Source organism: Lepisosteus oculatus, chromosome 1 (assembly GCF_040954835.1).
Source record: "Lepisosteus oculatus isolate fLepOcu1 chromosome 1, fLepOcu1.hap2, whole genome shotgun sequence".
Taxonomy (NCBI): Eukaryota; Metazoa; Chordata; class Actinopteri; order Semionotiformes; family Lepisosteidae; genus Lepisosteus; species Lepisosteus oculatus.
In genome coordinates, this window is record NC_090696.1 from 24,929,324 (window position 1) to 24,956,870 (window position 27,547).

At 38.0% G+C, this 27,547-nt stretch overlaps 1 protein-coding gene and 1 long non-coding RNA gene across 7 annotated transcripts in view; one reads left to right on the forward strand and one right to left on the reverse strand.

Annotated features, from left to right (window-relative positions):
- Positions 1–27,547, reverse strand: part of trim2a (tripartite motif containing 2a) — a 49,542-nt gene that overhangs the window by 2,648 nt on the left and 19,347 nt on the right. For 3 of the 6 annotated variants that reach the window (XM_015344679.2, XM_015344678.2, XM_015344676.2), the window contains exons 2-11: positions 13,806–13,984; positions 12,593–12,830; positions 10,624–10,775; positions 9,825–10,005; positions 7,305–8,028; positions 5,923–6,026; positions 3,593–3,760; positions 2,532–2,712; positions 1,667–1,737; positions 1,274–1,414 (exon numbers count right to left, since the gene is read on the reverse strand). In XM_015344679.2, the coding sequence (XP_015200165.1) occupies positions 1,274–1,414; positions 1,667–1,737; positions 2,532–2,712; positions 3,593–3,760; positions 5,923–6,026; positions 7,305–8,028; positions 9,825–10,005; positions 10,624–10,775; positions 12,593–12,830; positions 13,806–13,939 (2,094 nt within the window). In that variant the 5' untranslated portion in view covers positions 13,940–13,984. Of the gene's footprint in view, positions 1–1,273; positions 1,415–1,666; positions 1,738–2,531; positions 2,713–3,592; positions 3,761–5,922; positions 6,027–7,304; positions 8,029–9,824; positions 10,006–10,623; positions 10,776–12,592; positions 12,831–13,805; positions 13,985–14,959; positions 14,979–17,237; positions 17,558–27,547 lie in introns of those variants that run through there. The other 3 variants (XM_015344677.2, XM_069188163.1, XM_006629486.3) reach the window with 3 other exon arrangements.
- LOC107077080 (uncharacterized) lies at positions 24,782–25,876 on the forward strand. Its single transcript, XR_001478211.2, has 2 exons — positions 24,782–24,866; positions 25,696–25,876. It is a non-coding gene; the product is annotated as an uncharacterized lncRNA (long non-coding RNA).

Consider the following 27,547-nt stretch of genomic DNA (forward strand, 5'->3'; position numbering starts at 1 on the left):
TTTTTTGACTGTATAATTCAGTTGCCTGCAGATGTCATAATTTAGCACTGAGCCCTACTGCTTTTAATCCTTTGTAAAACAAGGTGCTTGTTTTCATGATTACAGTTTGCCAAAATGCAAAACAGTTTGACAAGTTCTTAATTGTAATGGAGGTGAACAGATGCTTGTTGAAAAACTGACTTAAAGGGCACATCAATGTTTCAAAAAACATTTCAATAACAGTACACCAGCTTGATAAACCTAACCTTAACCCTAATACAGTGTCATCACTACCCTAAGTATAAATATTTTGTTTACATTCTACAGACCATCAACTCATAGTAAATCTACATCTTCTAATGATATACATGTATGTTCAACTCTAAAGCATGACAGACTTTTCTATAGAATGTTTTACAGTTGTCACAAACACCTTCAGATATGTCTGTAAAAATCTGTATGTACTGTATATAACTTTGAAAACTAATGCCTACTACCATACTGTACGAACTAACACTTATACTAACCTTAAATAAGGGTAGATCAAATTATAAATTAGTTAGGGTAAAAGTTTGGCAATCATGAGTAAAGGTGGTTCCTCAGAGCACAAGCTGAACACTGTGGCCAAAGTTGAACACGCAGACAAGTGCTGTTTGAATCTGGTCTGTGTCAATTTCCCATTGATAGCCCAGTAGCACCACACAAATGGCTATCACCTCTGGGTAACATTAGTCAAGGTGAACAGCACCTGCAAGTGCTGTTCACCTGCACTGAAGTGACTTCAGTGAGAGACGTATCACACCTGCCATCAGTTCTATCTCTACTGCAAGCGTGCAGCTTGTCAAATGTCGGTAGCTGTGTGTCGAGTTATCAGAGGAGTGCATACACAGACCCCCATTCTCCCTGTCTGGTACAGAGGTTGCAGCAGTAAGTTGAGTTGCTACACAATTACAAATTAGGCAACTATAAAGCAGAAGATAAGCAAGTAAAATTATACAAAATTGGCAAATACATCTTGTACAGTTAACACAACATTTGTTATTCTCAGATTGGTATGACAACATGTTTTGAAAAAGAGAAGTCAAAATTTTTCTACAACAATCCAAACCTAAAAGAAAACTGTTGGATATTTGCTTATTAAAGCAAATATATGATCAAGGTTTAAGAAAGCTCTGTAAGTCTCTAAACATGACAAAGATGTAAGATATACATGACTATCACTTGGTGTTGATGTTGGCATTTTGTGACTGTCCTTGGAATAGACACCTGCATAGTTCTTTAATGCCATTCTTACCTGTATCCGGCTATTGCCCCAGTCTGCTACAATGATATTGCCATTGATATCTACTGCCACTCCTGTTGGTGCATTAAATTGCCCATTGCCTTCTCCATTGGACCCAAATTTCAATAGGAATTCCCCCTCTTGGTTAAAAACCTATATGTCACAGAATAAATATAAAAAAATAAGTCTCCTTGTGAAACAGTCACTAAATTGATACAGCTGAGATTTTGTTGTTTATTTGTACTTATTTCAACTGTTACTTAAGTAATGGAAGTGTTTGAGCATTGCTGCATTTCAGACCGGTGCACTTGCTCTTATGAATGTACAGTACGGTCTTTTTAACTCCCTGTTCCGTTCACCTTTACATATAAAACCGAAAAGCATACAAAATGAATACAGCCTTACCTTCACAGAGTGGTTATGGAAATCTGTAACAATTATTTCATTGTTATTGTTTACAGCAGCAAAGTGGGGGCCTGAAAGGAAAGGAAGACATGTGGGAAATGGGTTAATGTGTGGACCATTTTTAATTGAATTCATAATGTTTCTTTTTTTGTCTTGGCATTTCAAGAAACTTTGACTACCTCTATTCATGATTCAAGGACCTGATCTGTTTTCATATAGGCAGTTTCTCTTAATAATCCCTCCATTTTAAATGTCTGCAGTGCCGCATGGTTTCCAGAAGTGAAGTACATTTTAGTTGCATTTTTTTTGTCAGTTCCAGTACAGTGATCTCTAGAATTGATGAAGAACAGAATAGTCCTTAGTCCCCTGATTTAGCATACTGTAGCTTGAGCAACATTCCCTTCACCAATCCCTTCACTATGATCTGTTATCCCTCTATGATATGGTAATAATATATAATTTTTTAAGCATTTGTTTCATTTATGTACATTACATGATTATGTGTTTCTCACACTCCCTATATATTTTGAGCACAATTTACAGTATGTGAAAAAATACAAAATCCAAGCTTTAATGAAATGGGAAAAAGTCATTCTCATAAAATTATATATGAGCTATACACCTAAATCTAAATAATGTACAAAGGAACAATGAACTTTAGAAATTGGATGTGACAAAAATACATTAAAAAGGGTTTTGTGAGAAGACAAGGATGCGTCAACTTTCAATTACATTAATTGCCTTCAAAGAGGTCCCCCCTTTGAAGACCCGATGACAAGGGAGACATGCCGGTGGTATCTTGTCCATGCTGTATCTCCATGCAACGGTGAGTGTAAGAGGCAAAGAACGGGGGTTTACATATTACCATCAAGTGTACCTGCAAACTGCTTGTCCCCGTTTCCACGGCTACCAAACTTTGTCACCAGCTTCCCATTGGGCTGAAAGATGAAGACGCAGCAGGCCTTGTTGTCCACCACGATGATGTGACCATTTCGATCCACTGACACCCCTTTCGGCCCCATTAGTTTGCCCGACCCAATCTTTGTCTGTGAGGGCAAACAATCATTAAGGGATGTGCATGCGTCCTTCAAAGTCAGATTTATGCCACAGTTCTTGGATTTCAGTAGAAAAATACGTATACACAAGGCATATTATGAGGAACACAGCCAATGTTTTTGTCCTTCATGTGCAGTGATTGATTACTACTACCCATAATAATAGAGTTCAGGTGTTTAAAAAAAACAATTATCACCCTACATAATATACTGTAGGGCTACACAGCCCTACAGTGCTTTACACAATATAAAAAGCACATTTCACAAGATTTTAGCTTTGGTCTATCTAAAAGACAACATTCCAGACTAGATTTAAGAAAACCCTCTGTGTTCAATCATTTTTTGAGATGGTGCTCCAGAGCTTTGGAGAATTCAAATAAAAGGCCCTGTCATCTGCAATGTGTAGACAAACAGTGGGAACACACTTTAAACTAGAAGGAAGACAATACCTAATAATATCTTTCTTACTCTTTCAATGCTGTGATGCCTTACAACTACAAAACCCATAGTTCATTCATTACATTTTTTTTTTACTGTTGATGTCTATCCCAGCAAGCAATGGGTGCCACCCTGCACAGCACAGGGCACATACACAAAGGCCAATTTTCCCAGAAGCCAAGTAACCTATCAGTATGTCTTTGAATTGTTGGAGGTAACCCGACCACCTGGAAGAAGTTCACAAGAAGAACATATGAAATCCACAAAGATAGCACCCCAGGAATTGAAACCAGGGCCCCACTGCTGTAAGGCAGTGATGCTAACCAGTGCCCCACTGTGCCACCCTAATTTGGAGTCATTTCAAATCAAAATCAAAGTAAGCTAATTTCCTTCTAGCACATGTCCAATGCTTCAGTTCCCTCTGAGGGCTCACCTTGAATTTCCCGTCGCAAGAGAAGATGCTGACCCACTTGTTATCATAGTCAGCAATGATGATGTCCCCATTGGGGTGGACAGCCACACCTGTGGGGCGCTGCAGCTGTCCAGGAGACCTTCCACGCACACCAAACCGGATTTTAAATTGACCATCGTTTGAGAAGATCTGCCAACATATGACAAACCACCTTCGTGTACTTCTAGTATGGAAATTTGAGCAAGCATGTACGTAAATTTATTTCACTGTAAAATCATTACATATTTTTGGAAATCTTTATCCAAAGTACTTTGCATTAAAAGACCCACCATTCAATCACAGGACACATAAGCACACACCTTGGAGATGCCAATGAATCTATCCAGCATGTCTTTGGAAGGTGGAAGGAGACAGCATTGACTGAACACTTGTAAAAACAGTCATGACTAGGAAAATAGTTTTAAGAGGTGTTCTTTAGAAGTCAAGCCCTCTCTGCAGTTTTAGCAGGTGGAGTCATCTACAAACAAAGCGATACGGCCACAAGAATCTGACAACATGCTTCAGTTCTCCTAGGGGACAATGTCACTTCATGTGCACTCACACAGTGGGCAAGTAGAATAGAAAAGGATTTGAACTCTATCAAAAGAAACCCCAAAGGGTAAGTGGATCATGATTCAAACAAACCTACATTAAACCTTTGTTTTTTTTAGGTGTCTGTTCACTGGGGGAAAAATAATCAACTGGCCACTACCTGGAGCACGAAAACTGCAACTCATCTCTACTACGATCAAGTGTTACTTGACACAGAGAATAAGGAGACTGAATTTTTGGGGCAGAATTACATAAAGAGCAGACAGCTGCTGCTTCATTCTTAGCATGATCCTGTTCACACAATTCAGCTTTACACAATGTGTCAGGAATAGCTTCAGTCCTTGACAGCCACAGGACCATCTGGTTTTCAGTTACATTGCTGAGCAACAATTAGTTTAATTTGTTTAATTAGTACTGAAATGGTTGTGGAAGTGGAAATATTGTTTAACAATTCAAAATACAGTCTAAATAACTCTGCCGTCTGTAAGACAGTCTCATGAGATCAAGGTTTGTCCATATTTCTATAATGCCTACCAGTACAGAAGAAAAAAAGGATGTTTTACCATTAATGAATGAATTAAGAACACAATCTCACTTTATGAAATATTGGGATGTTAAGGAAGCCGGCAGCAAAGCAGGAAGGAAAACAACATCAAAAATCATGTTGAACAAAAATGAAAACTGAAGCTTAAAGAAGTTACCAGATAACATACTGGATATTTGGGGTAACTGGTGTCAGAAAATGAAAGCAGAGCGTGTGAATTAAAAAGGAGAGTAAAATGGAAAGTAGAATTATTGGAAGATTCTTCTTTAGGGTACTGGATTTAGTATAAGAACTTCTTTACTTCCTTACATAAATGGTTATACTGTAGGAGTCTAAAATAAACTGTCCAGCAATGTTTTCAAAACAGATCCTAACTTATTTAAAGAATCAGAAGGATGAGATTTTCTATCAAATTAGCTAATAAAAAAACAAATAATCCATATGAGCTGAAAGCCACCCTCTTGTTCTTGTTTCTAAGTTTGATGTTGTTGTATTTGGTATTATCAATTGTTGCTATAATTCATATAATTCATATTATGAATATATTAAAATGTTCCTGTTCCTTTTGTTATTATTTGTAAGTGTGAAAAAAAATGGTTTAGTGTGCCAAAAATAAAGAATCCATCCACTGTGTGTTACATGAGCTCAATACGGTTGTGAAACCTGGAATCTTATTTTAAGAATGATTCACAAACTGCAAGCAATACATATGATACAGGAAGAAGCTTGATAGGAATTACAATATTTAAAAGAAGAGGGGATGGATGGTTTAGGAAGTCAACAAATTTCTAATTTTGTTGAAAGAGTGAAGAAATTAACATGGCAATAGGTTGGACAAGTAAAATAAGCAATAGGCAAAATACATTCCTAAACACTGAACAAAGACTTTATTAATCTGGATCATAAGAGTATCATGTGTTTGATTAGACCAGCACAAAGAACTCAAGAAAGATGAGAAATTAAGAATTTTGCAAGACATGAAAGCAAAAATCGAGGGAGGCATTAGTGTGATCTGTGGATGTCTTTACTCAGCAATGGAGTGAAAATAAAGGATTCCAATAAGATGATGATGATAATGGTCTAAATGACAGTGTAGAGCAAACATTTGCTTTGAATTTTCAAATTACTTTTATTGAAAAATATTCATTTTGCTAAAGATTAATACAGCAGTAATTAAAAGGATGTTTTGATTAGTCCATAAAAATAAGTGACCCACCTGTACACATTGATTGTTGCTGTCTGCTATCAAAATCTTGCCGACAGAAGATGCTGCCACCCCCTGAAGATTTGTGAACTCTCCTTTGTTTCTTCCCTTGGTACCTAAAATACAAAGACACCATCAATGGATTTTCCTAACAGATCACAATGAACCAATAAAACACAATATCAGCAAGGATTTACAGTACTTTGACAATTTCTCCATTTACCGTACCTTGAAAAAATGGAAATGGCAAAAAAGCTGTGCATGAATAAACTGCAATATGCCTTGCAACCGAAAAAATGAAAAGCAACAATAATACATTTAGGAACAAGTAAAAGGTTTATTCCATGCTGAAAAGAGAAGAAAGAAAGAAAACACAACGTTTCGGCTGTGGAGCCACCTGTTACTTGTTCCTTTGCAGCCTACGCATGCTGACGCAGCTACCCACCTGAACTAATAATACATCTATAAATGTACAGTGTATGGTTAGGTACTTGCACTACGGTTATTTTATCCTTGAATCTGTAACTTACTGAAAAGATGCTTATGCAAAAAAATAGTATTGTATGTGTGAAGGAATAATAAAGAAAACTTTTCTTTGTTTTTATTGAAATTGTACATGAAAGGTACAGGATAGAGTGTGATTATAATCCTTTTTTGACAGCTGAAAAATAAAAGGATGCTTTTCCAAAAAATAAATGTTGGGCATAAAAATATTGGAGGGATGGTCTTGTTCAAGACAGAGTATGTTTAAGCATGAATGGCCTATTTCATTATAAGATTTTAAAACAATGAGCATATGTTTTCTAAAACGATGTCATGTTTTTCACATATGAATGTTTTTTTCGAAATTTGCTTAATGATGTTATACATAAATCTGTGACCAGGATTTTCTTTATAAATGTTTGGAGTACACTGTGTATATAACAATTACTAATTGCAAATGAAAGTGTAAGGTTTTCATGTAACAATATGTGAAAACTGTGCAAGGTTCTGAATACTTTTGCAAGGCACTGAATACTTGTTTTTTATCTCTATAAGTCAAGGTTAACTTTCATTAACAAGACTGAACTTCCTGTGGGAGGCTGTAATAAAGTAACAAAGGATTATTTATTTGGTCTTCCTCAATTTTCTTTTCTTTAAAGAATGTATACTTGGCTTGGATAAACTATGATACAGTGCAAAATTAATTCATATGCATAGTTGTTTCTAGGAATAAAGGGAAATGCATTTCAAATTTAAAAGTAATGTCAATGTGACAGGATGGAAATGATGTTAAATGATGCGGTGAATTTTTTCTTAATTCATGAACATTTTATTCCATACTGCTGCAAAACAGATGTTTTTTCACGGATAAGTTTGAAAAAATAAACAATATGGGTAGGCGGCCTGCTTACCAATTCTGAAAATCAGATCGTCCTCGATGGGATTCTCTTTCCGTTTCCCAGTGCTGTACATGCTGGCCGGTCTCTTCACAGCCTTCTGCTTGACATGCCCACTGCCAGGGGACTTTACGCGCTTCTTCGCGCCCTCCGTGGTCGGAGACACATCAGCTGTCTTGGCCACCTTCAGCTTGAAGGGGCTGCCTTTGATATGCTGATCATAGAGTCTAAGGGAGAGGGTGAAGTCGCCCTCTTTCTGAACGGTGTACAGGAAGTCATACGTGCCATTCTTATTGTCCAGAATCTCGCCATCTGCAACGCTGCCGTCAGGGGTGGAGATCTCAGCAGTGAGGGTGGCGTTGCCTGTCTTGCACAGCTCCCCGTCCTTGTCCTTGGTGGTGATGGTGACCGAGGTGGGGTGGCCCACTACGCACTGCCGCAGCCCCTCCCCCGTGGCCACTGTCTCGTAGGCCACTGCGTTTGTGGTGATGATGGTGCCCAGGTTGTGAATAGACTTCTTCAGGCCGTCCGTCTCGATGATGAAGTCCAGCTGGTCATTCTCCTCGGGCTGCAGCGGGTAGTCCTGGCTGGCCAGCTCGGTCAGCCGCTCGCTCATCTGTTTCTTCACCAGCAGCACCTCGGCCTCCGTGCCGTGGCTCAGAGCCTGCTCAGTGAAGTTACAGCTGCTCTTGATCCCTTCCTGCCCCTGCAGAAGGTCGTCCAGCTGGGCCTGGAGAACCTGGGAGCCACAGAAGCGCTCTGTCAACTGCTGCAGAGCCAACGCACATCAGCTCGGGCCTGGGGCCCGAGCGTTTAGCGGAGCCCCATCACAAGTGCCATTCATTTTGAATTTTCTAATGAAATACAGATTCTTATAGTTAACTGAAAAATTGGTGAAGTGTGCATGGTACTTTTGGTTAAATAGGACGTTTTGGTTAAATAGGTGTTGGTAGATATAAAACATTTACCCTGTATTGCTAAATTTGCTTATTTTAGGCTACCGTTCTGGAGAAAGGTTGTTTTCTGTGTTACAATGTACTGTAATAGATTATCTTTAATCAATACTCAAGGAAGAAAAACTAAATGTGCTTGTATTATTGGCAATTGGGAACTGCTTTACAACATCTTTGGATTTGGACATAATTGAAGCATTAGCCAGAAGAAATGAGAAAAAAGATGTTTTAAAAGTGAGTATAATAAATGTTTCTTATCCAATTCAAGTTCAGTACATTTATATTCTCAATAATACCACTGAAAATTCAGTTACTCTAACATAAGTGTTAAGCTACATCTGTTAATCTGTTTTCAAATGTGAAAGTCAAAGGAAAGGAAATTGTTACAAGACTATTTTACTACATTAATGTTCTTTCTACACTGTATCATAACTTAAAACAAAATTAAACTATCTGCAAAGGCTATGGTCTTACAGGGTAGGTGTCGAAGCTATCATACTCGTATTTACAGTATATTATAAGCCAAAGACAATTATGTCTGCTCATAGGGACCACCAAAGAGGTAAGCCATCCCAGGTCAAGCCTAAACAACATTCTACATGTAATATACATTTACACTTTTTTACAATAAGGAGGCCACAGCACCCACATAACCTAACCTAATTTACACCTAACCAAACAGGCTGAGAATCTGATTAAAGAAGCAACCTCTATGCCTCTATCCCCAGCTCTAAAGTCCTTTTTTGTAACATAAATTGCTGAGTAGTGTGACCTGACACAGCACAACTGTCTAAATTTATCCCAGAGGTGACTGATAATGAAGTGATGTGGAAGAGACACTCTAGTTCTGCATTTTTGGAACCCTTAGGGATCCTTACTGACATACATCACCCTGGATAAGAACATCTGGCTACTAAATAATAAAACAATGACAAAGACAGATGCATGTTTACATTTTAAGTTCCATATCATGTTTGAAATGTACAAATCAAAACAAGCTCTTTCAGATCTGATAAGTAACTCCCTGTCATAAAGCAACAAATCAATCAATCACAGCCCTAGCAGGTTTCTGATTACTACAGCTACATGCAGAAAACCACATCCCAATAAGTTTTTTTTCTTCTTCTTTCAGGATTCAATTTCTTAAAGCACGTCTATATCCTAACTTTGTAACATCTGCAAGTTTCAGTTAAGCAGTTTCCAAAGTATTCAAAATATCCTTATTTATACAGTATGCAAAATTTCCCCATGTGAAATTTGGTTAACAGCACATACATTACAGTTAGTATTTTGCAAGTTACAGTATTTCATTCAGTGTTATTCAGATCACTTAAAGCCCAGACAAACTGCCATTTCCTGGGTGAGTTGGGGTGCAAATACTTTTTTAATAAAAATGCACTTTACAGGGTATGCAGTAATTTCTTGTTAAAAAATGGCATACAAGCCATTGGAATAAAAAAAACAAACAAATAAAACTGGGCTGGAAGCAGTGCTAGATCAGAAGCTGACATTGCACACTTAGCTATTTAAACAAGATTATACGCCTCCAGTGTAAAGACCCAGGCTAAAAGCACAAACCTACTTTCTGTTTGAGTCCATATGTGACCTCCAGCTCCATGAGCAGCACACTTTTGCGCACATTAAGTGTCTTCTGCAATTCATCGAAGGTGGAGTGAATATCTTCTTCAATGCAGGACTTTTGATTGGTAAGCTGCTGTAAGATTTCCGACATGACCTGCAGGGCTGAGTCAATCTCAGGCAGCCTATGTACAGTAGAGCACAAAGAGGAATTGAATCATTTCACTGAAACTTGAAAGAGTTTTTGAACATAAAGACAGTACAATGATTTTGAGCATGTTACATGTGCATCTATTCATGTGTGCATAGATACCACTGTCTATTGAAAACCCTTGCATCATATATTTTCTCCCTTGAGTAACACTCAGGGAGTTGTCCATTGGGACAGCTAACGTATGTTGCACAAGGTAGGAGGGAAAAGACTCTACGGGACACTGGTCCATCACAGAAAATCCAAATGAACAAGGGGAATAGATGGTACCAGGCTAGAATTGAACCCAAGATCCAAGAAATCCATCGGCAGTGCTAACCACCATACCACTATGCTGCCTTAATAATGATGTGATATATTTAAAAGAGGAGATATAAAAGAGAAATATTTCAGTTATACCGCTTATAGGAACAATCTACACAGATGAAAACATAGCTACAGGTAACTAAGTGTTTTAGTGAAAGATTTAGCTTTGTTTGGAAAAAAAGGCAGCAGTAGTGACAGTTTAACAATGAAGGTACGGTATCTTCAGATAGGCACACCGTGACATGGGAGAGGGAGATGAAGAGCTGGGCTGAGGAGACAGACTAACCTGTTCTTGACGGCATCCAGCTGGTCTTGCAGGGAAGCCTTGTGTTGCTCCACCACGTCTTTGAGCGGGACAGTGGGGTGCTCAGCGTGCTCTCCCACAGTGCAGTCCTGGCACATGGCTGTCTCACATGAAGGACAGTAGAACTCCATCACCTGAACAACAGCACACCAGAGACCCAGTGAGGCCCAGACAGTCAGCTAGGCATGTGCCTCTCCTCTCCACAGCAATAACCTGCTCATGTGCAGACAAACATAACACACCCGCAAAAAAGTACTCCTCTCTTTAGTAGTTCAGGTGGGTAGCTGCATCAGCATGCGTAGGCTGCAAAGGAACAAGTAATAGGTTTATTCCATGCTGAAAAAAGAAGAAAGAAAACACAACATTTCAGCCATTGAGCCTTCTTCAGCCTTCTCACATCTGAAGAAGGCTCCACGGCCGAAACGTTGTGTTTTCTTTCTTCTTTTTTTCAGCATAGAATAAACCTATTACTTGTTCCTCTTCTCTCTTTGTTGACTCACAGTTAAAGGAAAAATTAAAAGTATCAAAAACAATCAAATGATAATCTAGTAGAACTCAGAAAAACTTTATATTGTAAAGTTGAGGTAAAGGTTCCCAGAAAATTGCTTAATATGTAATCATAGCAATGCTAAAAGAGAATAGAAAGATAATCTGCCAATAACACAGTCGTCTGGAACTTCTTTTATTGTGCCCAAAATGGACTTAAAACCTTGTCTTGACAACTTTACCTAACCAGCTACAGTTACCAGTTACCAGCTGACCACATTGTTATGACAACATCACAATAAAGTTTAAATATTATAGAAATGATCATTTGTAGACTCCAAGGCAATGTTCTCAAAACATTACTTATATTTAAGTTACATGGAAATTATGACATGTATACAGTAATGCCCCCTCATCATTTTAAGATTCTGTAACATCTCAAAACTGGTATCAAATACTGCTCAGAAGTAAAGTCTTATGAAAGCATATGTACAATATAAATGTCTTCAGTGGTCACACATTTTATTTCAACACTATGTCTTTGATATAACAAAACTGTACCCTTCCAGTAACCCTGTACAAACCTTGCTAAAACATTTTGATTACCATAACCAGACCACAGCCTTTCAGAAAAGGTTGTTACAACATGTAGTGAGAGCTGGTCTGATAACCACACCATCACTCTTTCCATATTGTTCATCAGACACTACTGCTGCAGACCCACAGGACGCAGAACTGGGATTTCATGGATTAGATTCAGGTCAGGTCTGATTTGCCCTCAAAGCAAGTCTAAAATTAATAAGTACAGCAAATCCCACCAGAACGCAAAAATATCTCTGTTGCCATAGAGACCAAAATTAGCTGCTGACGCTGGGAGCTTCTGCACTGGAGAAGAGACAGACATCATCAAGCCCAAAACGGACACAGATAATTCTGTACAGTTCCCACATCCCTCCCTGACTGGGTCCACAGCCCAGTCCTGCCAGTCTTCTGCAAAAACTATACTGGTCTATTAATGGAAACTGTCAGACGAGTAACAGTTAAAAAGAATTACTTTCCAGTACTGCCAATTTTCAAGCACATCAATAGGTCCACAGTTCATGTGCTTAGGTAATACTCAGCAATTACACAAAAGCTTACTGCAGTCAGTGCATGAATGTTACAGAACAATTACTGTATATTTACTAATTAAATTACAGTCAGCAACATAACTAGGTATGCAAGGGTAGACCAGATAAGAGGCCTAGAGAAGAAACATGGTGCAGACTGCTTCTTACTCTGTACACATACTGTAACATTGCAAGGCAGAGCTTGCAGTTACTAAGGTGCTGTGAAATGACAGGTTATTAATAGTTGCAGCAAGTGACAGCAGAAGGCTGCGATGAAGTCTGATCCTGCCTGTGGCTGACTGAGAGCTTGTGGGCAAACCGATGATTGTATGCTGGGAGGAAGGAAACACTCTTACATTGCCTCCATGGTTTGGGCAGGACAGGGGTTTGCCGGTGGCGACAGCGGTGACGGTCTCCAGCACAGTGCAGGCCTCGCTGCTGCTGTCTGGTGACCTCTGCAGGACGTCCATCAAGTTAGTGATGAAGAAGTTGTTCTGCAGTGCGGAGACTCCCTTCTCTGGCAGAATGGACGTCTGTCGGCACACCGGGCACGAAAGAGTCAGGCTGTGCGCAGGAATGTAGTTTTGTAGGCACCTGCAAGACAGAAAGAAGGTAGTAAGTTTTTGTTGTGCATTTATGAATCATAGAAAAAAGTTGGGCACATTTTTAACAAGCCACAATTATTCAGACCTTTCTTATGCTATTCCATTTTGTGGAACAATTACAAAATGATATATATATTTAAAACTTTATATTTATTTCAAAATGTGAATGTTTAGACTGACGACTTCTAATTGTAAGGTAAGTTACAGTAAAAGGCAGCAAATCTTAAATTGGAAAACATGCAAAGATATGCAGACTCCTAAACTCAGTATATGATGGAAGCACCTTTGGCAAGAATTGCAGACGTGAGATTTTTTGTTTAAGTCTCTATCAAATTTCAAGGATTATCAATTATCAAGGATTCAGGTCAGAGACATCCAGAGACTTCAATATTTTCTGTGCCCTTCTCCTGAACTAAACTTTTCAAAAACTTTATCTCTGACTTTGAAACACCTTAGTCTTCATGATTGAGTCTTTACTTGAAATTCACTATCTGATCAACAACCTCATAAACACGTTTTTATTCTGAAAACATGAGAACCACTATTAATGCACATAGACAGAGGCCATTCAGCTAACTGCATGGTTTGTTAAGATAATTTTGTGCACCAAAAATAATTTAGGTTTGCCACAGCAAAGGGTCCAAATATGCAATTCCCCCTTTTCTTTCACATTGTCTACAGTATGTCTTTCTTTTTGTTTTTGCTTTGAATGTGTGGAGTAGGTTCTATATGTAATAAATAGTTGCTATGTTGAAGTGTCATGACGAAAACATGAAAGCAACAAAATGTGAAAACTGTGAAAGAGACAGAACACTTTTTCAAGACTCTGTAGTTCACAGGTTGGACATGCTGACTGATATGTTTAGTTATATGATCCCACTCAACTGTACTGAAGTGTAAATGAAGAAAGAATTAAAAAACTCCAGACTAAAATGAACCTAAATGAAAGGGTGGGAACTCCTACCTTTCACAGAAGGTGTGCAGGCAAGGAAGCACCTTGGGGTTCTTGTAGCGATCCAAGCATATACTGCAGATCAGGAACTGCTTGTCAATCTGGCGCACCACAGGACTGGGGATGCTGGAGCCTTCACTGGCCATCCTAAAACTCTGGCATAGGGGTCACTATTCCTCTCCCCCTGCACCCTGGAGAGAGAGGGCAGAAAGATCATCAGGCCAACCCGGTGCTAAGCCGTTGCAGAGTTCCCTCACCAGCCTTCCCAGTGTCAGGAAAATCAGAGTGAGGCTCAGAGGCAGAGGGATAATAAAATACATGCATTCCCAATAATCCCCTCCCACGCAGATCCCTCTGTGACAGATTGGGATTTGTAGCTTACTCTGTCATTTCTGTGCTGTTTATGGAAGAAAAAAACATGCTGGTTCTCTGACTCATATGCATAATTATTTTAGCATTTGCATTCCATTGTGATAGTAGCTCTCTTTTCATTGTCAGGAAAAACATTGGTATTTCACTGTTATTTAGGTCTACAGGCTAAAACAGTATCTCACAGTAAAACTGTGAAGCAATACAGGCAGTACATTCAAATACAGAGTATGTCTCTGTTGTAATATGATCACAAATACCCAGGATGAGAAGCACAGACTTTGCCGTGATAATCCTGCTGTCTGGTTGATGGCAACTGGAGAAACTATTGTTCTTCTCCCACTTGTCTTAGAGAGCAAAGAAATGTTTTGTGAAGAAGAAAGAGCTTCAATACTTATTGGGTGGCATTTCACTATGCAGTATGACAATGACCTAAAACATATGTTCTTTGCAACCAAAGAGGTCATCAAAAGAAAAAGTAGAAAAGCTTAAGAGTCCAAATCAGTCTCAAGATGTAAATCCAATTTAGCATTATTTTATACAAAGAAGAGAAACCTGAACTCAGAAAACCCCAAAAAGAGCCAAGAACTCAGAGTGCAAAGACCAAAACATCTCAAATGAATACACAAAAAAAAACAACCAAACATTACAAAAACAACAATTCAACCAAATACTGATTTTACACTCTGAAATTTTCTTAAAGTGAATGTGTGCGAAATATTTATGGTCACAAGAAATATAGTGTTCTTGTTATAATGTGATCAAACCTATACAAGGAATCAAAAGTACACCCTTACCTCTTTTATGAATGTAATTCGTTCCCAGAAACACTTTTGTATAGCAAAAATGTGTAAAAAGAAAAACATTATTTCACTTACTGTATTTCTTAAAACTGCAATCTGTTTCCGACCCCAAAATGTCACCCCTAAGTTTACTTTTTTCACCAGAAAATGACAAATGGAACAATAATAACTAACATTCATACTGTAGTTTGTGTTTTAGTAATAAAACACACTGATTAGCTAGTTAGACATCATTAATCATACCTGAGTACAGTACTTACTGTACTGTACAATAACCACCTAATTAGCTTTTTGTGTAATTACACACACACTCATAATATTTATTTTCTTAACACTTTTAGGGTCCATGATAAAGTCTGAGCCACAAATATTCTCACGAAAAGAGCATACACAATAGCAAACTCTTGGAAAATACTTTGGAAAAAATCAACGTTGAAAGTGTCTGTGTCAAATTCTTAAGTTACTGAGGAAACAATTATTGAGGAAATACAAAATGTGTTCAAAAGGACAAAAGGCAAAAGGACAATTATATTAAAAGTCAACAATTTACAATTATTCCCACAAAATAATAGTCTGTAGTAGGCCTACTTTGAAATATAAAACCATCTCTAAAATACAAGGACTATTTTAAGAATAAAAGATGAAGACTAATTTCTGTTGATCAACAATTTCATGTTATAAGATGATTTGTTTAACTTATTTGGATTAAATTACCTTTCTTTAGTTTATTCAAAACAGAAAAACCTCCATCAGATGAAATTTTCACTTCTTACTGTCTGTGCATTTTTGTTCAAAAATGTTTTCATAAAAGGAAAACACCAGACTATCAACTAAAAATGAAATACTTCCCTTCTTAAAATGTGTATCTTCATGAGCAAAGAGAGTGTAGGCAATAATATATCAACCCAGTATAGTGGAAAATTCAGTTTTGAAAATTCACCATGGGTTCTTTGTTAAGTTTTCAAACAGCTTCACTCATTCTGCTGTATGATTTGACATTCAAGGATGACATTAAAGGACTATAAATGCACGATTCAAGTTTTTAAATAGCTCAGAAGAATGTCATGGAGGAAGAAGATTACACAGGGAAAAGGTAGAAATTTTCTGAATAAAAATAACAAAAGCCTGTAGCAGCAGAATGAATTCTCATCCAAATATTTTAATAATAGTTCATTATATCATTATCTGTCAACAAAACCTTCCTTTCACAGTAACCTAGAAAGCTACTAAAAAAGCGTTCTTTTGTTTTTACATAACTTCACGTGATTTGTGGTGGCAAAATGAAGTTTATTGGGGGATTCAATAAACTGTATGTCTGAAACCTGAAGAGATTAAGTGTAATTCAAACATCAGGACACTCTGTATGGATGTGTTTTCGTTCCTCACAGTCACACAGAAGCTGCTTCGAGGTCCCCATAGGCTGGCTCTCTGTCCCAATGACTAAGCAGATTTGAAAACAATAACACAGCCATTGAGAAGAGAAGAAGGGGAGCTTGTTGGTTCAGGTAAATGGGGAAGAAGATTTTTTCTTACAGTGATAAAATAAAAGCTCAAGAACTCCAAAAAAGAAAATAAGAAATGGTTCAGTTTCCTCTCTTCAAAATCCCAGACTACCCTAGACCACAAGTTAGATGGAAGTATAGTTGTATACAAAACTTAGTTTCATGATAGAGCACCCCCAAGCTGTACTGTATGTTAGTAATGTAAACATCAAGTAATCAACAACCAACATGCATGACTATCAAACACATAACAGCAGCAACAGTTCATAAATCTGACTTCAAAAACATTTTTCACACCAATGAAAACAGATAACTCTGAACAGGCTTAACATTTTAACTAATCTGGCTTCTTCCATGTTCATCATTAAAATGATCTATTTGTATTAAGACAGCTACCTGACAGCTGTAACCAAATCAAATTAGGACAATATACTGTATTACACCAAAAAAATCAAAAATAGCATCCAGAAAAGAAAACTAAAATAAATCTGTTTGCTAAACAGAATAGTTGTACAAAGGGAATGTCTACATACTGTATAAAATGTCAAAATACTTCTCTCTTAGAAAAAAAGAAGAACAACTGGGCCAAAAAAAAAATCAGTAAGCAGGGAAACCAAACTGATACACAACCTTGAGCTGTTAAGAAAGAAATCAACTACAACTAATAATACAACTAAAATTCAGATACAAATCCAATGGAAGAGGAACAGGTATATATATGTAAATAAAAAATAAAGCAGCATCATGCGTTGCATTTCATAGTGCCCTACCATAGCCATGCCATCCTCAGAGCAAAGACATATCTTGTTACATGCAGTCATGTAGTGATGCTCCACTCCAGGTAGAGAAGAAATTAGAACACTGATTTATAACAAGGCTCAAAATGGAGGTCAGCACGTATAAAGTGTAACTCTAAAAAAAGGAAATCAAAAAAAGAAAAAAAAGGATGTTGGGTTACTGGCAAGAAGGGGGGCCCCCCCCCCCTCCACACCCACGTTAGAATTTCAAGCCAATCAATCTTTATTTAATCTCTCTCTCTCTCTCCTGCTCTCTCCCAGATGGTGCTGGCACACTGCAGCAAACCCTGCAAAGGATGGTGGGATAGAGATGCAGCAGCGAGCAGCGATGAGATTTGCTGCTCTCTCATAAATCAGCAAATCAGCTGGTGCCAGCCTCCCAGGGTCAGTGACTCAGCCACTAGAATGCTGTGCAACAGGATTAAAAGGAACAGCCACATCAAATCAAGGCTCCTGCCATGGAGCATCACGCTGTGTCATAACAGGGGGAGCCATACAGATCTCCTTCAGACAGCAATCCGCAGCACGTCAGACCACATCTCCCAACACTTCAAACAAACGAGGGCCTTTGTTTTCATTCATTTTTCACTCATCATTTCATTTTGCATAATGAAAAACCACAGAGCAGTAATCACCCACCAGAATCTGTACTAAATTCTAGCTCCAATATTATTAAATAATGTACAGGCTCTATTCTAATTGTTTATCTTCCGAGAGTTTGACAACGCAACCGCCTTCAATACATACAAAGGAAAACAAAGGAAATCCTTTAATTCCTACAGAATTTTCACACAGGGGAATTTCTACAAATATATTAAGCTTCCATTTCAATAAACATGCTTGTATCCGTAGCCGTGGAAAGGTAAAGGTATGATATTCAATATAATGACTAAACACTTCCAGACAGAATCTTTACTCCAGAGGTCTCCAATCCTCGTCCTGAGGAGCCCCCAGTTTTTCTAATTCTCGGGGTCTCTTCAAATCATCTGCATATGAAAATGAGCTTTAACTGCTCCGACTTCACTGTCTTTTCTCATCTCTTTAACTACTCTTGAAAAATCCTTTGGGTTGACACTGTGAGGCAAGAGATTAGGGAAACTCAGTTCCAGTCAGATAGAACCCAACTTCTTTGAAGAAGAAATACATTTGTGAACATAAAAACTATGTAAACTATGTTTCTCTCCTAGGTAGAATTTAAGACCAGTCTGATTATACATAACAGTCAATTTGAACAAACATCAAACAAACCCAAGCAATAAATTAGAATTAGACATCTTTCTAAGTAAATGTACACCCATACATAACACTATTACAGAGTGGAATACTAAGCACATGATATATCTATTGATATATACAGTTCCTAAACACTTTCCAAAGCCTAACTGCCCGAAATCAAGACATATTAAATCAGAATTTATTTAACTTTTAATTTGCACATTGTAATCCACGACCTCCAAGTGAAAAACATAAGCTGAAACATTACAATAGCATAAGCATGAAAAGTAATTACAAACGAAAACCTAGTACAGTATGTATCTTATATATATATAAACCTAATATTTAAAAAATCACATTTTTAAATCACGACTTTGTTGGGTTTGCCTAGAATTTTGCTTTTGCCAAGAAAAAATAAGATCAGCAACTGCTGTGGTTTTGTGCCATGTCAGAAACACATTATCTAAATGTAGTGTCAGGAACCAAAACTCCCTGAAAAGGTATTAAACTACAATGTACTTCAATTTAGAAGCCTTTACTAAAATTGTCAATGTGCAATGTAAAATTTTATTGCTGGGAAAAAGAGAGAAGTAATGAGTAAAACTGAAATGATTCAACATATTTAAATTGCTTACTTTTAAATGTTTATAAGTTCAATTAAAAAAGAAAGGCATTAAAATTCTAAAATATTATGTTGAATGTTGAAGATTCTTATCAAAATTATTACTTTCAAGTTTCTCAGCTGTAACAGGTTCACTGAATAATACTATCTAGAAAAATTTATGAAATGGAAGGATGTTGAAATAATAGAGCTAAGCATCTAAACAGACCACTAAAGCAATAAGGTCTATATCCATGGCTTGCAGTGCATTTTCAGTGAATAACCTGTTTATGTATTTTCATTGACACTAGGTAAAAACATAAACATGACCTATAGCATACACGTAAAATAACAATATTACATTATTTATAGATGGAATCCATTTGTTAATCTTTCTTCTCAAATTCTTCTATAAATGTGTCATAAAACTGATGTTTTCTTTCCTCTTTCTGCTCAAACTGCTGCTCTGACTTTTTTAAGTTGTATGTTGTTTAAGTTTAAGTTGTTATTTAACTTCTTCTTGTTACTGCTGCTTTTCTGTGTTTATGTTCCTGGCAATTCTTTAATGTCTTTGTATCGGAGCATACATGCAAATAAGCATTCGATTGCACTTGTGCATATGACAAATAAGCTGAACTGAATTAAAAGTTCTTCTGACTTTTCAGTTTGTGACGTAACATTTTCTCATTATTGTAACTGACACTCCAGACAGAAGGGATTAGCAAGCAAACAGTTTTAATTAGTAGACACTGAATTGCTGTGCGCATGCTAATTTTCATTCTGCATTATTGCAGCCGTTTTGCTAGCAAGTGTTGCTGAAGTCCGAGTATGGAAACAGCACAGTATTGGATGTGCAGATATAGCATGCTAAGTTCACACAGCATGACAGGATAATATATACTATGATGACAAAACTAACCAGCCAAACTAATTAACTAAACTAAAATCACACATGATGGACATACAAAAAATAATATAACTAAATTCTGTAGGAGTAAATATTATACTGCATGTTAATACAGCATTTTAGTTCTGGCTGGTCATACAAAGCATGTACCCTTAGTGAGGCCAGTAGGGGGCGCTCACCCTGTGGCCCATGGGGGTCCTAATGCCCCAGTATAGTGACGGGGACACTATACTGTAAACAGGTGCCGTCCTTCGGATGAGACGTAAAACCGAGGTCCTGACTCTCTGTGGTCTTTAAAAATCCCAGGGCGTTTCTCGAAAAGAGTAGGGGTGTAACCCCGGCGTCCTGGCTAAATTTCCCATTGGCCCTTACCAATCATGGCCTCCTAATAATCCCCATCTATCAATTGGCTTCATTACTCTGCTCTCCTCCCCACTGATAGCTGATGTGTGGTGACCGTTCTGGCGCACTATGGCTGCTGTCGCATCATCCAGGTGAATGCTGCACATTGGTGGTGGTGGAGGGGAGTTCCCATTACCTGTAAAGCGCTTTGAGTGGAGTGTCCAGAAAAGCGCTATATACAGTAAGTGTAAGCAATTATTATTATTACACTGTCTTCATGTACAGTATGTTTTAGTTCTTTTATTTTTTATCCTTGACAATGGCTGACAAATACCAAGTACGGCAAATATGAACTTATTTTTTTTAGTTTTTGGTTTTGTACTTATTTGGATGTATATGCTCTATGAAAAATTCTGTCAGTGCTGAAAATTAAGAATTCTACCAATTATGTGTCTCTGTCTGCAATCATCACCTAGTACAATAAAAAAAACCTAATAGCTGGAACACGTCCAACTAAAGCACTATTTTTAGAAAGGCGTAAAACAATTCAGAACAGTTATTTTTGCACATTAAGATGTGCAACCGCTGAAAAAACGATAGTCTACTTGGCTACCATGTGCTGAGATGTGCTGCATGCCATGTGCGTGATGCCTCACATTCCAACACCTCAGAACATCAAATAAACAGCTTCCAGACTGAGACACATGGCAGGTCTAACTAACCCTGTTTGCTGTTGTTCTTCTCTTTTGATCTACGCTACTTTAACCAAATACAAACCGGCAGAAAATCTAATAATGACGCACACACAGGAATGTGCAGATAAGGCTTTACTGGAAAAGTGTTCCCTAACTTGAGGCAGTTAAGGCTAAACTTTCAACTTTAAGCAGTTAGAAAACGAAATGAGATGAGATGAGGTCAATGGCCAGTCCAGTAAGAATAGCCTGTCTCAACTTCCAGAGTACAAGAAGCAAGACGCTGAAAGTGAGTTCCACCTTCTCTTCCTACAAATTCAAAGCAGCAACAGTTTGACCCTTGTCTGGGGACTGAAACATAACAGGAAGGATTTCTGAGCTCAGAAGAGAGTGGAAGTAAATTTAGATAAAAAGGGCTGTGTTTTGTATAAATGGAAGATTGATTTAATTCTAGTGAACATCAGACAGAGCTTGTATCTCAGCACTATTTAGACAAATAATTTCAGGAATGAGCATCAGCTTTAGAGAGCAGACTATTCCCCTGATTGCTTAAGTCCAGAACAATTTCTTTTCAAAGCGGAGAGAAGAAAGGTTTTATCACTAGGAGCAGACCAGATTCACAGACAATTAATTTTCACACACTTTTCTGTACAAGGAACAACTATTTAAAAAATAATTGTTTAACTTCTTCAAATTAGTTTTGAGTTGACACAGGTAATCCCAAAAAGGCTTTTCCAAGCTCATAACATTTTCAAATTGTGAAAATTATTAAACCCGAAACATCATTTTGCTTATGTAAATCAGTAGTCTCATAGATGTTCTGATTGATGGAGATAAACGTTAAAACAAATTAACTATGAATATATATAGTGCCACAAAACAAAAATCTAATGTTATGTTTTGCACCACGTTCAATTTAGCTCCCTTTCCAACTTCTCAATGCACAACGCCCTACTTTTGATGTAGTTATGTGTAACCTAGCGTAGCCCCCAGCTAAGCTTTGCAAACAAACACAATGTGAAAGTAACACAAAATACAGTAGAATAAAAGGCTAAGAACTCACAGGCTGGAAAAGACTAACCAGTGAAATGAGAAGTGGCAAGTACAACTAAAATCATATTCCCAAATTACTGTCAAACATTCTCCAGTGAAACATAACAGCTGTAACAATAGCAAGGCACAAACCTATGGCAAACAAGCAAACCAAATCACATTGAAGTGAAGCGCACATGCCTTAAAAATCATGCTAAATTAATAACTGTTCTAAGATACACAGCCACTCTTTCCACATCTACATACAATACCAGCAAATCTCTAATCTAAAAAAATGTCTGAATGCACTCAAAAACTCACAGATCATGCATTCCACACAGATTAGGATACTAATAAAAACACCTATTTCTTTATTTGCATTGTATTCTGTCATTTTAACAAAAAAAAATAGTTATCATGAAAGATCTATGTTGTTGTTGTTCTGGTATTTGGCTTTGCCAGTATGACTGGCTAAACTAACACTTGAACTCTTTAATTTGGGGAATTATTTTTGGCAAGAAACTGTGTTTAAATAGACAAGCCACCTTATATTTAAGTAAAGTCATGAGACATGAGTCCATTCACCTTCGGAAGGCATAGAAATCTATTTCAGGGAGAAATTAAGTCCATAATCAAGACATCGCATGAGAAAAAAAGGAAAAATGCATTGAAGCTACTCCTGCCTTGGTAACCTCTGTAAACTTTGTAAACATAATTTATCCTAAAAATTTGTCTAAGATAATCAAGCTGTTGAAATGGTAAATGCATGGTAAATCAATGGGAGGAAGATATGTCAGTTATTGCCAAATGTCCTTTAAATCATGAATGACATCTTTCCAGCCCAAAAACACACTTTTACATGATAAATATATACCATATAAACTTTATGCTTTCTGGATCTTTTGACAGTTGATGAAAATGTTATAAATATACTGCCTAAAGTTCGCTAAAGAATATAAAAAACCAACAGCATCCATGGTAAGGAACTGACCTACCCCTACAGAGAGCCATTCCCCAGTGTTGGTGTGGAGGATGCAATCATCTACATGCTGCAAAGGGCCTCACACCTGGACAAGGCTGGCAACACTGTAAGGATTATGTTTTTTGACTTCTCCAGTGCCTTCAATACTATCCAGCTCTTCTAAGGAGGAAGCTGGTGGAGATGTCGATGGATCACTGACTATCTGACCAGTCTTTGAGACTTCAGAACTGTGTGTCTGAACAGGTAGTAAGTAACACAGGGGCTCCTCAGGGGACGGTTCTTTCTCCGTTCCTCTTCACCCTCTATACTATGGACTTTAAATACAACTCAAAGTCGTGCCACCTGCAGAAGTTCTCAGATGACTCTGGAATTGTGGGATGTAACAAGGGTGGGGAGGAGGAAGAGTACAGAGGACTGGTCAGCAGCTTTGTGGAGTGATGTGGGAAGAACCACCTCCAATTGAATGTAGCAAAGACAAAGGAACTGGTGATAGATTTCAGGAGGAAAAGGGTCAAACCTACTCCTGTCTACATCCATGGGAGTGGCGTGAAGATAGTGGACTCATACAAGTACCTGGGAGTGCACATCGATGATAGACTGGAATGGTCTAAGAACATCAAGGCCATCTACAAGAAGGGTCAGAGCCGACTACTTCTTGAGGAGTCTCAGGTCCTTCAATGTATGTAATAAGATGCTACATATGTTCTATAAGTCGGTTGTGGCGAGTGCCATCTTCTACGCGGTGGTATGCTGGAGCTCTGGGATTAGAGCAGTGGATTCTAACAGGCTGAACAAGCTCATCAGAAGAGCAAGCTCTGTCATTGTGTCTGGCCTGGACCCCCTGGAGGTAGTGGCTGAGAGGAGAATGGTGTCCAAACTAGAGGCCATCATGGACAACTTCTCCCATCCCCTCTATGACAGGCTTGCAGGAATGAAGAGCACGTTCAGCAATAGACTGATTCATCCACGGTGCGACAGGGAGCGCTACAGGAGGTCATTCTTGCCTTCTGCCATAAGACTGTACAACGCATCCACCTTGCGTCTGGGCAGAGGCAACATTGACATGGACCTGTTTCTGGACAGAACAGTAAAGTGATACATCTGTTCTTTTTCTTTTTCCTGTTGACAACCGTTTTCGTACAATATATGCCAGGGACCTGTGCAAGACATTTATATTTATATTGTGTAATACAACTTTTTGTGTACTGTTCTGTTCTGGTTTGTTCTTTGTGTGTTCTGGACTGTGAGTAACTCTTCTTAGTGCACTTCTTACTGTACTGATTGTATTGTATGTTTTGTATTATTATTATTATTGTTTCATTAGTTACACTGTTGTTGTGTTGTCTGTGTTAAACTGCTGTTGCACTGCAATTTCCCTTACGGGATGAATAAAGTATCTATCTAGATATTCCTGAATTTTAAAACTATGTAGTATTTATTTTTACCTTTTTATAATATGTGCATTTTGTAGAGCTTTTTTCTAAATTGTTAGGAGTGCATTTTTTAAATTATGTTGTTTTTTTTCAAAATCACTTAAACATATGAAATGCACACAATATAAGCAATATATTACTGTGGATAAAAGCCTGGTTTTTCTTACAGACTTTAGCAGATTTTGTCTGTCCATTAAACAGAGGGTTTACTTTACATGAAACAGTTTTATTTTACAGTGTTCTGAAAAGCCACTGCAGGAGCCCCTGGTCACTGACTCCCACTCCACCCTGTGGGCTTGAGCTCACAGAAGCAGTCTGCACTGGACCCGGGCTTCCTCGTTCACCCACAGCAACAGGTCCTCTCTGTCATCAGCCTCTCTTTTGCTGGTGCCCAACTGGTCAGTACTAGTTTTCAACTCTTCCCTTGCCTCTTGCTGCATATGTTGCTAATATTCCTTTCTTTTGGGGGGATTCAGCTTAAAACTTTCTCCTATTTTAGCTAAAGACAGCTATTTCCTGTAGCTCTCCTCTGCTTCTGCACCAGGACACTCTTCCAAGCCAGTAGTTCTTGTGGTTGACACCAGAGAGTTCTGATCTCAATCTAGCTAGTACAGCTGCCTGCTAGCCAGTATCCCTTCTCGTACAGTAGCTCCTGTCCATTGTCCACCATTTCTGCATCAGACAGGTAGTGCCAAGTCACCATGGCAACCGGGAATACAAACACAATTATGAATTTGCAATCATACGGCATAGCTGGAAACCGAAAAACCAAGAAAATGGCATCCTGCTCACCTGCACGAGTCAGCAGGTGGTTCCTATTCCACCTGTTGGCTGACCTGAGTTCTGACACATGCAGCATATATGCTGTTCAAGACTGGATCCGAACCACAGCACCTTTCTTGTTCTGTCATTTGTAATAAGCAGTAAAAATAAGTTCCACCAAAAGCACAACCTAACTCACTTACTTTTAGCTGAGTGTTTTGAACTCTGTGTCTGTGTTTTGGGGGATTCTTTTGAGGGGGGTCAGGGCAGCCTCATCTTAACAGTGAGGCTGCCAGTTCCCTCTGTCAGGTGAGCTACAGTATATCAAATGTACTCTGCATATGTTATCTCTCTCACATTTAATAGGCTCTAACCAAACTACTGAAATGGAATTAAAATAGAAAAGTTAAAATAGAAATTTGGGAAGAAGGCTGGATCCTAATCTCATACACTTTCACTCCCCAGCTTCTTGGGACTTCCCATAACACATCTCTCTCAAACCCCTCCCGCCACCCCATCTACACTCCTGCAGCAGCTCCCTGGCTCAATCCTCGCAATCTGAGGGGGTACAGACAGCCTCATCCCCCGGGTCAAGCTGCCAATTACCTCAGCCAGGCGAGATGAGCCAAATACACTCTACATACAGTATGTAGTCTCTCTCTTGCGTTTATTAGGATCTAACCAAACTACTGAAATATAATTGATGATGTGTCCTGCCACTCATTAGATCCAGAACTGTCAGCACAAATTAGGCCAAAATACTACTACTCAGCAGATAATCAAAGGTAACTTCTAAATAATGGTGACTGAAAGTAAATAATTTCAAGGTGCAATTGATTTCTGAGTTGTATAACATGATATTTTAATGATGACACATTATTTACAGTGACAATTCAACAAAAATCAAGCACCCAGTCTTTCTTTTTGGGGTCATTCCTAATGTCTAATGACCACGCTAAATTTGCCAAATATGGGGTAGCCTGTAATTATTTAAACTGTCTCACTTTTGCACTTATACTTTGCAGGAACAAAAAAGTATTAGCGGGAGACCACTGTCCCAACAAACGCATCTTTTCAAACTGTCGGCAGGCAACATAATAGGCTGAGATTTAGTGCCAACAGCAGGTCCTGCATGGCTCACTCTTATAAATGCCCAGTTTTGAAAGTAGCCAGTTGGCCACCTCAGGAGTCAATGAAGTGTAGTGAGGTGAGGATTCCTTTTACTGACTCTCTGTTGTCTTGTTTTGTGTGTTGTTTTATAGCTTGTGGGAACTCAGTGTCTCATAGCCAAAGTAAGATTACGACCTGGTGTTTCCCAGCTCTCTGAATCTAACATAAGGATTACATCATAGCTCAGAAACTCAGCTTGGAAAAACTGTCTAGAGTGATTAAACAGCACTGTAACAGAAGAAGAAAAAACAACAACAACATGAACAGATTTAGTATTCTTTTTCTTGCGTTAGATTTAGTAATATTCTTAAAGAAATCATTATTTTTGAGCATTTCAAATCATGTCAACATCTGGATTACATTAAAATAGGTAGATATTTAAATGCAACTACCATAGGCAAGTTATAAATCTATTAATAGAACATCTACTGTATTTCAGTTACATAGTGGTAAAGCTAAAGTTATTTTTGTTCACAGATAAGTTTTTTTTATAACCAAAATTTAAAATGAGGACCACATCCAAACAACATACTGTACAGTACTTCGAACTTCAAATAAACATGTACCACATTATGTAAAAACAGCTTACTTAATGTATAATTATATTCTCTTACTGATGTTAATGTTTTTTAAAAAACTGAAAAGCACTTTATACTTCTCTTACAATCTTGAATCCAGGTGCAGTTTCAGGCCACTCAGGCTATGTGTTGGTTCATTTCCATCATACGGTACTTTCCAGCAAAATGAAGTAAGAGCAGTCAAGAGACTAGAAACATGCAAAGGTAATATGATCTTTCCTGTCACACACTGCTGTGTACTAGTTGATGATGGATTTACTCATTAAAAGTTAAAAGAAATAAAAAACTGTTTTTTTAACAGCACAGCCTAGTAACAGACATTAAGTACAGGGACTTACAGATACCTACCTGACTGGACGGAATGCAATCACAGCAAAGCAGTACTGTAAATATGTCCAGGTCTCTGGATGGGGTTTCAGCTGACTTCATGTGTACAAACCCAGTGCTATATTTGTATTATGGCAGAAGTTAAACATGCCCCTAATGTTTCCAGAGACACGGAAATGCTGGTGTAAGGAAGATGGGTTTTCACAGTAAATTTGTACCACAATGTCATTTATAACCCAGCT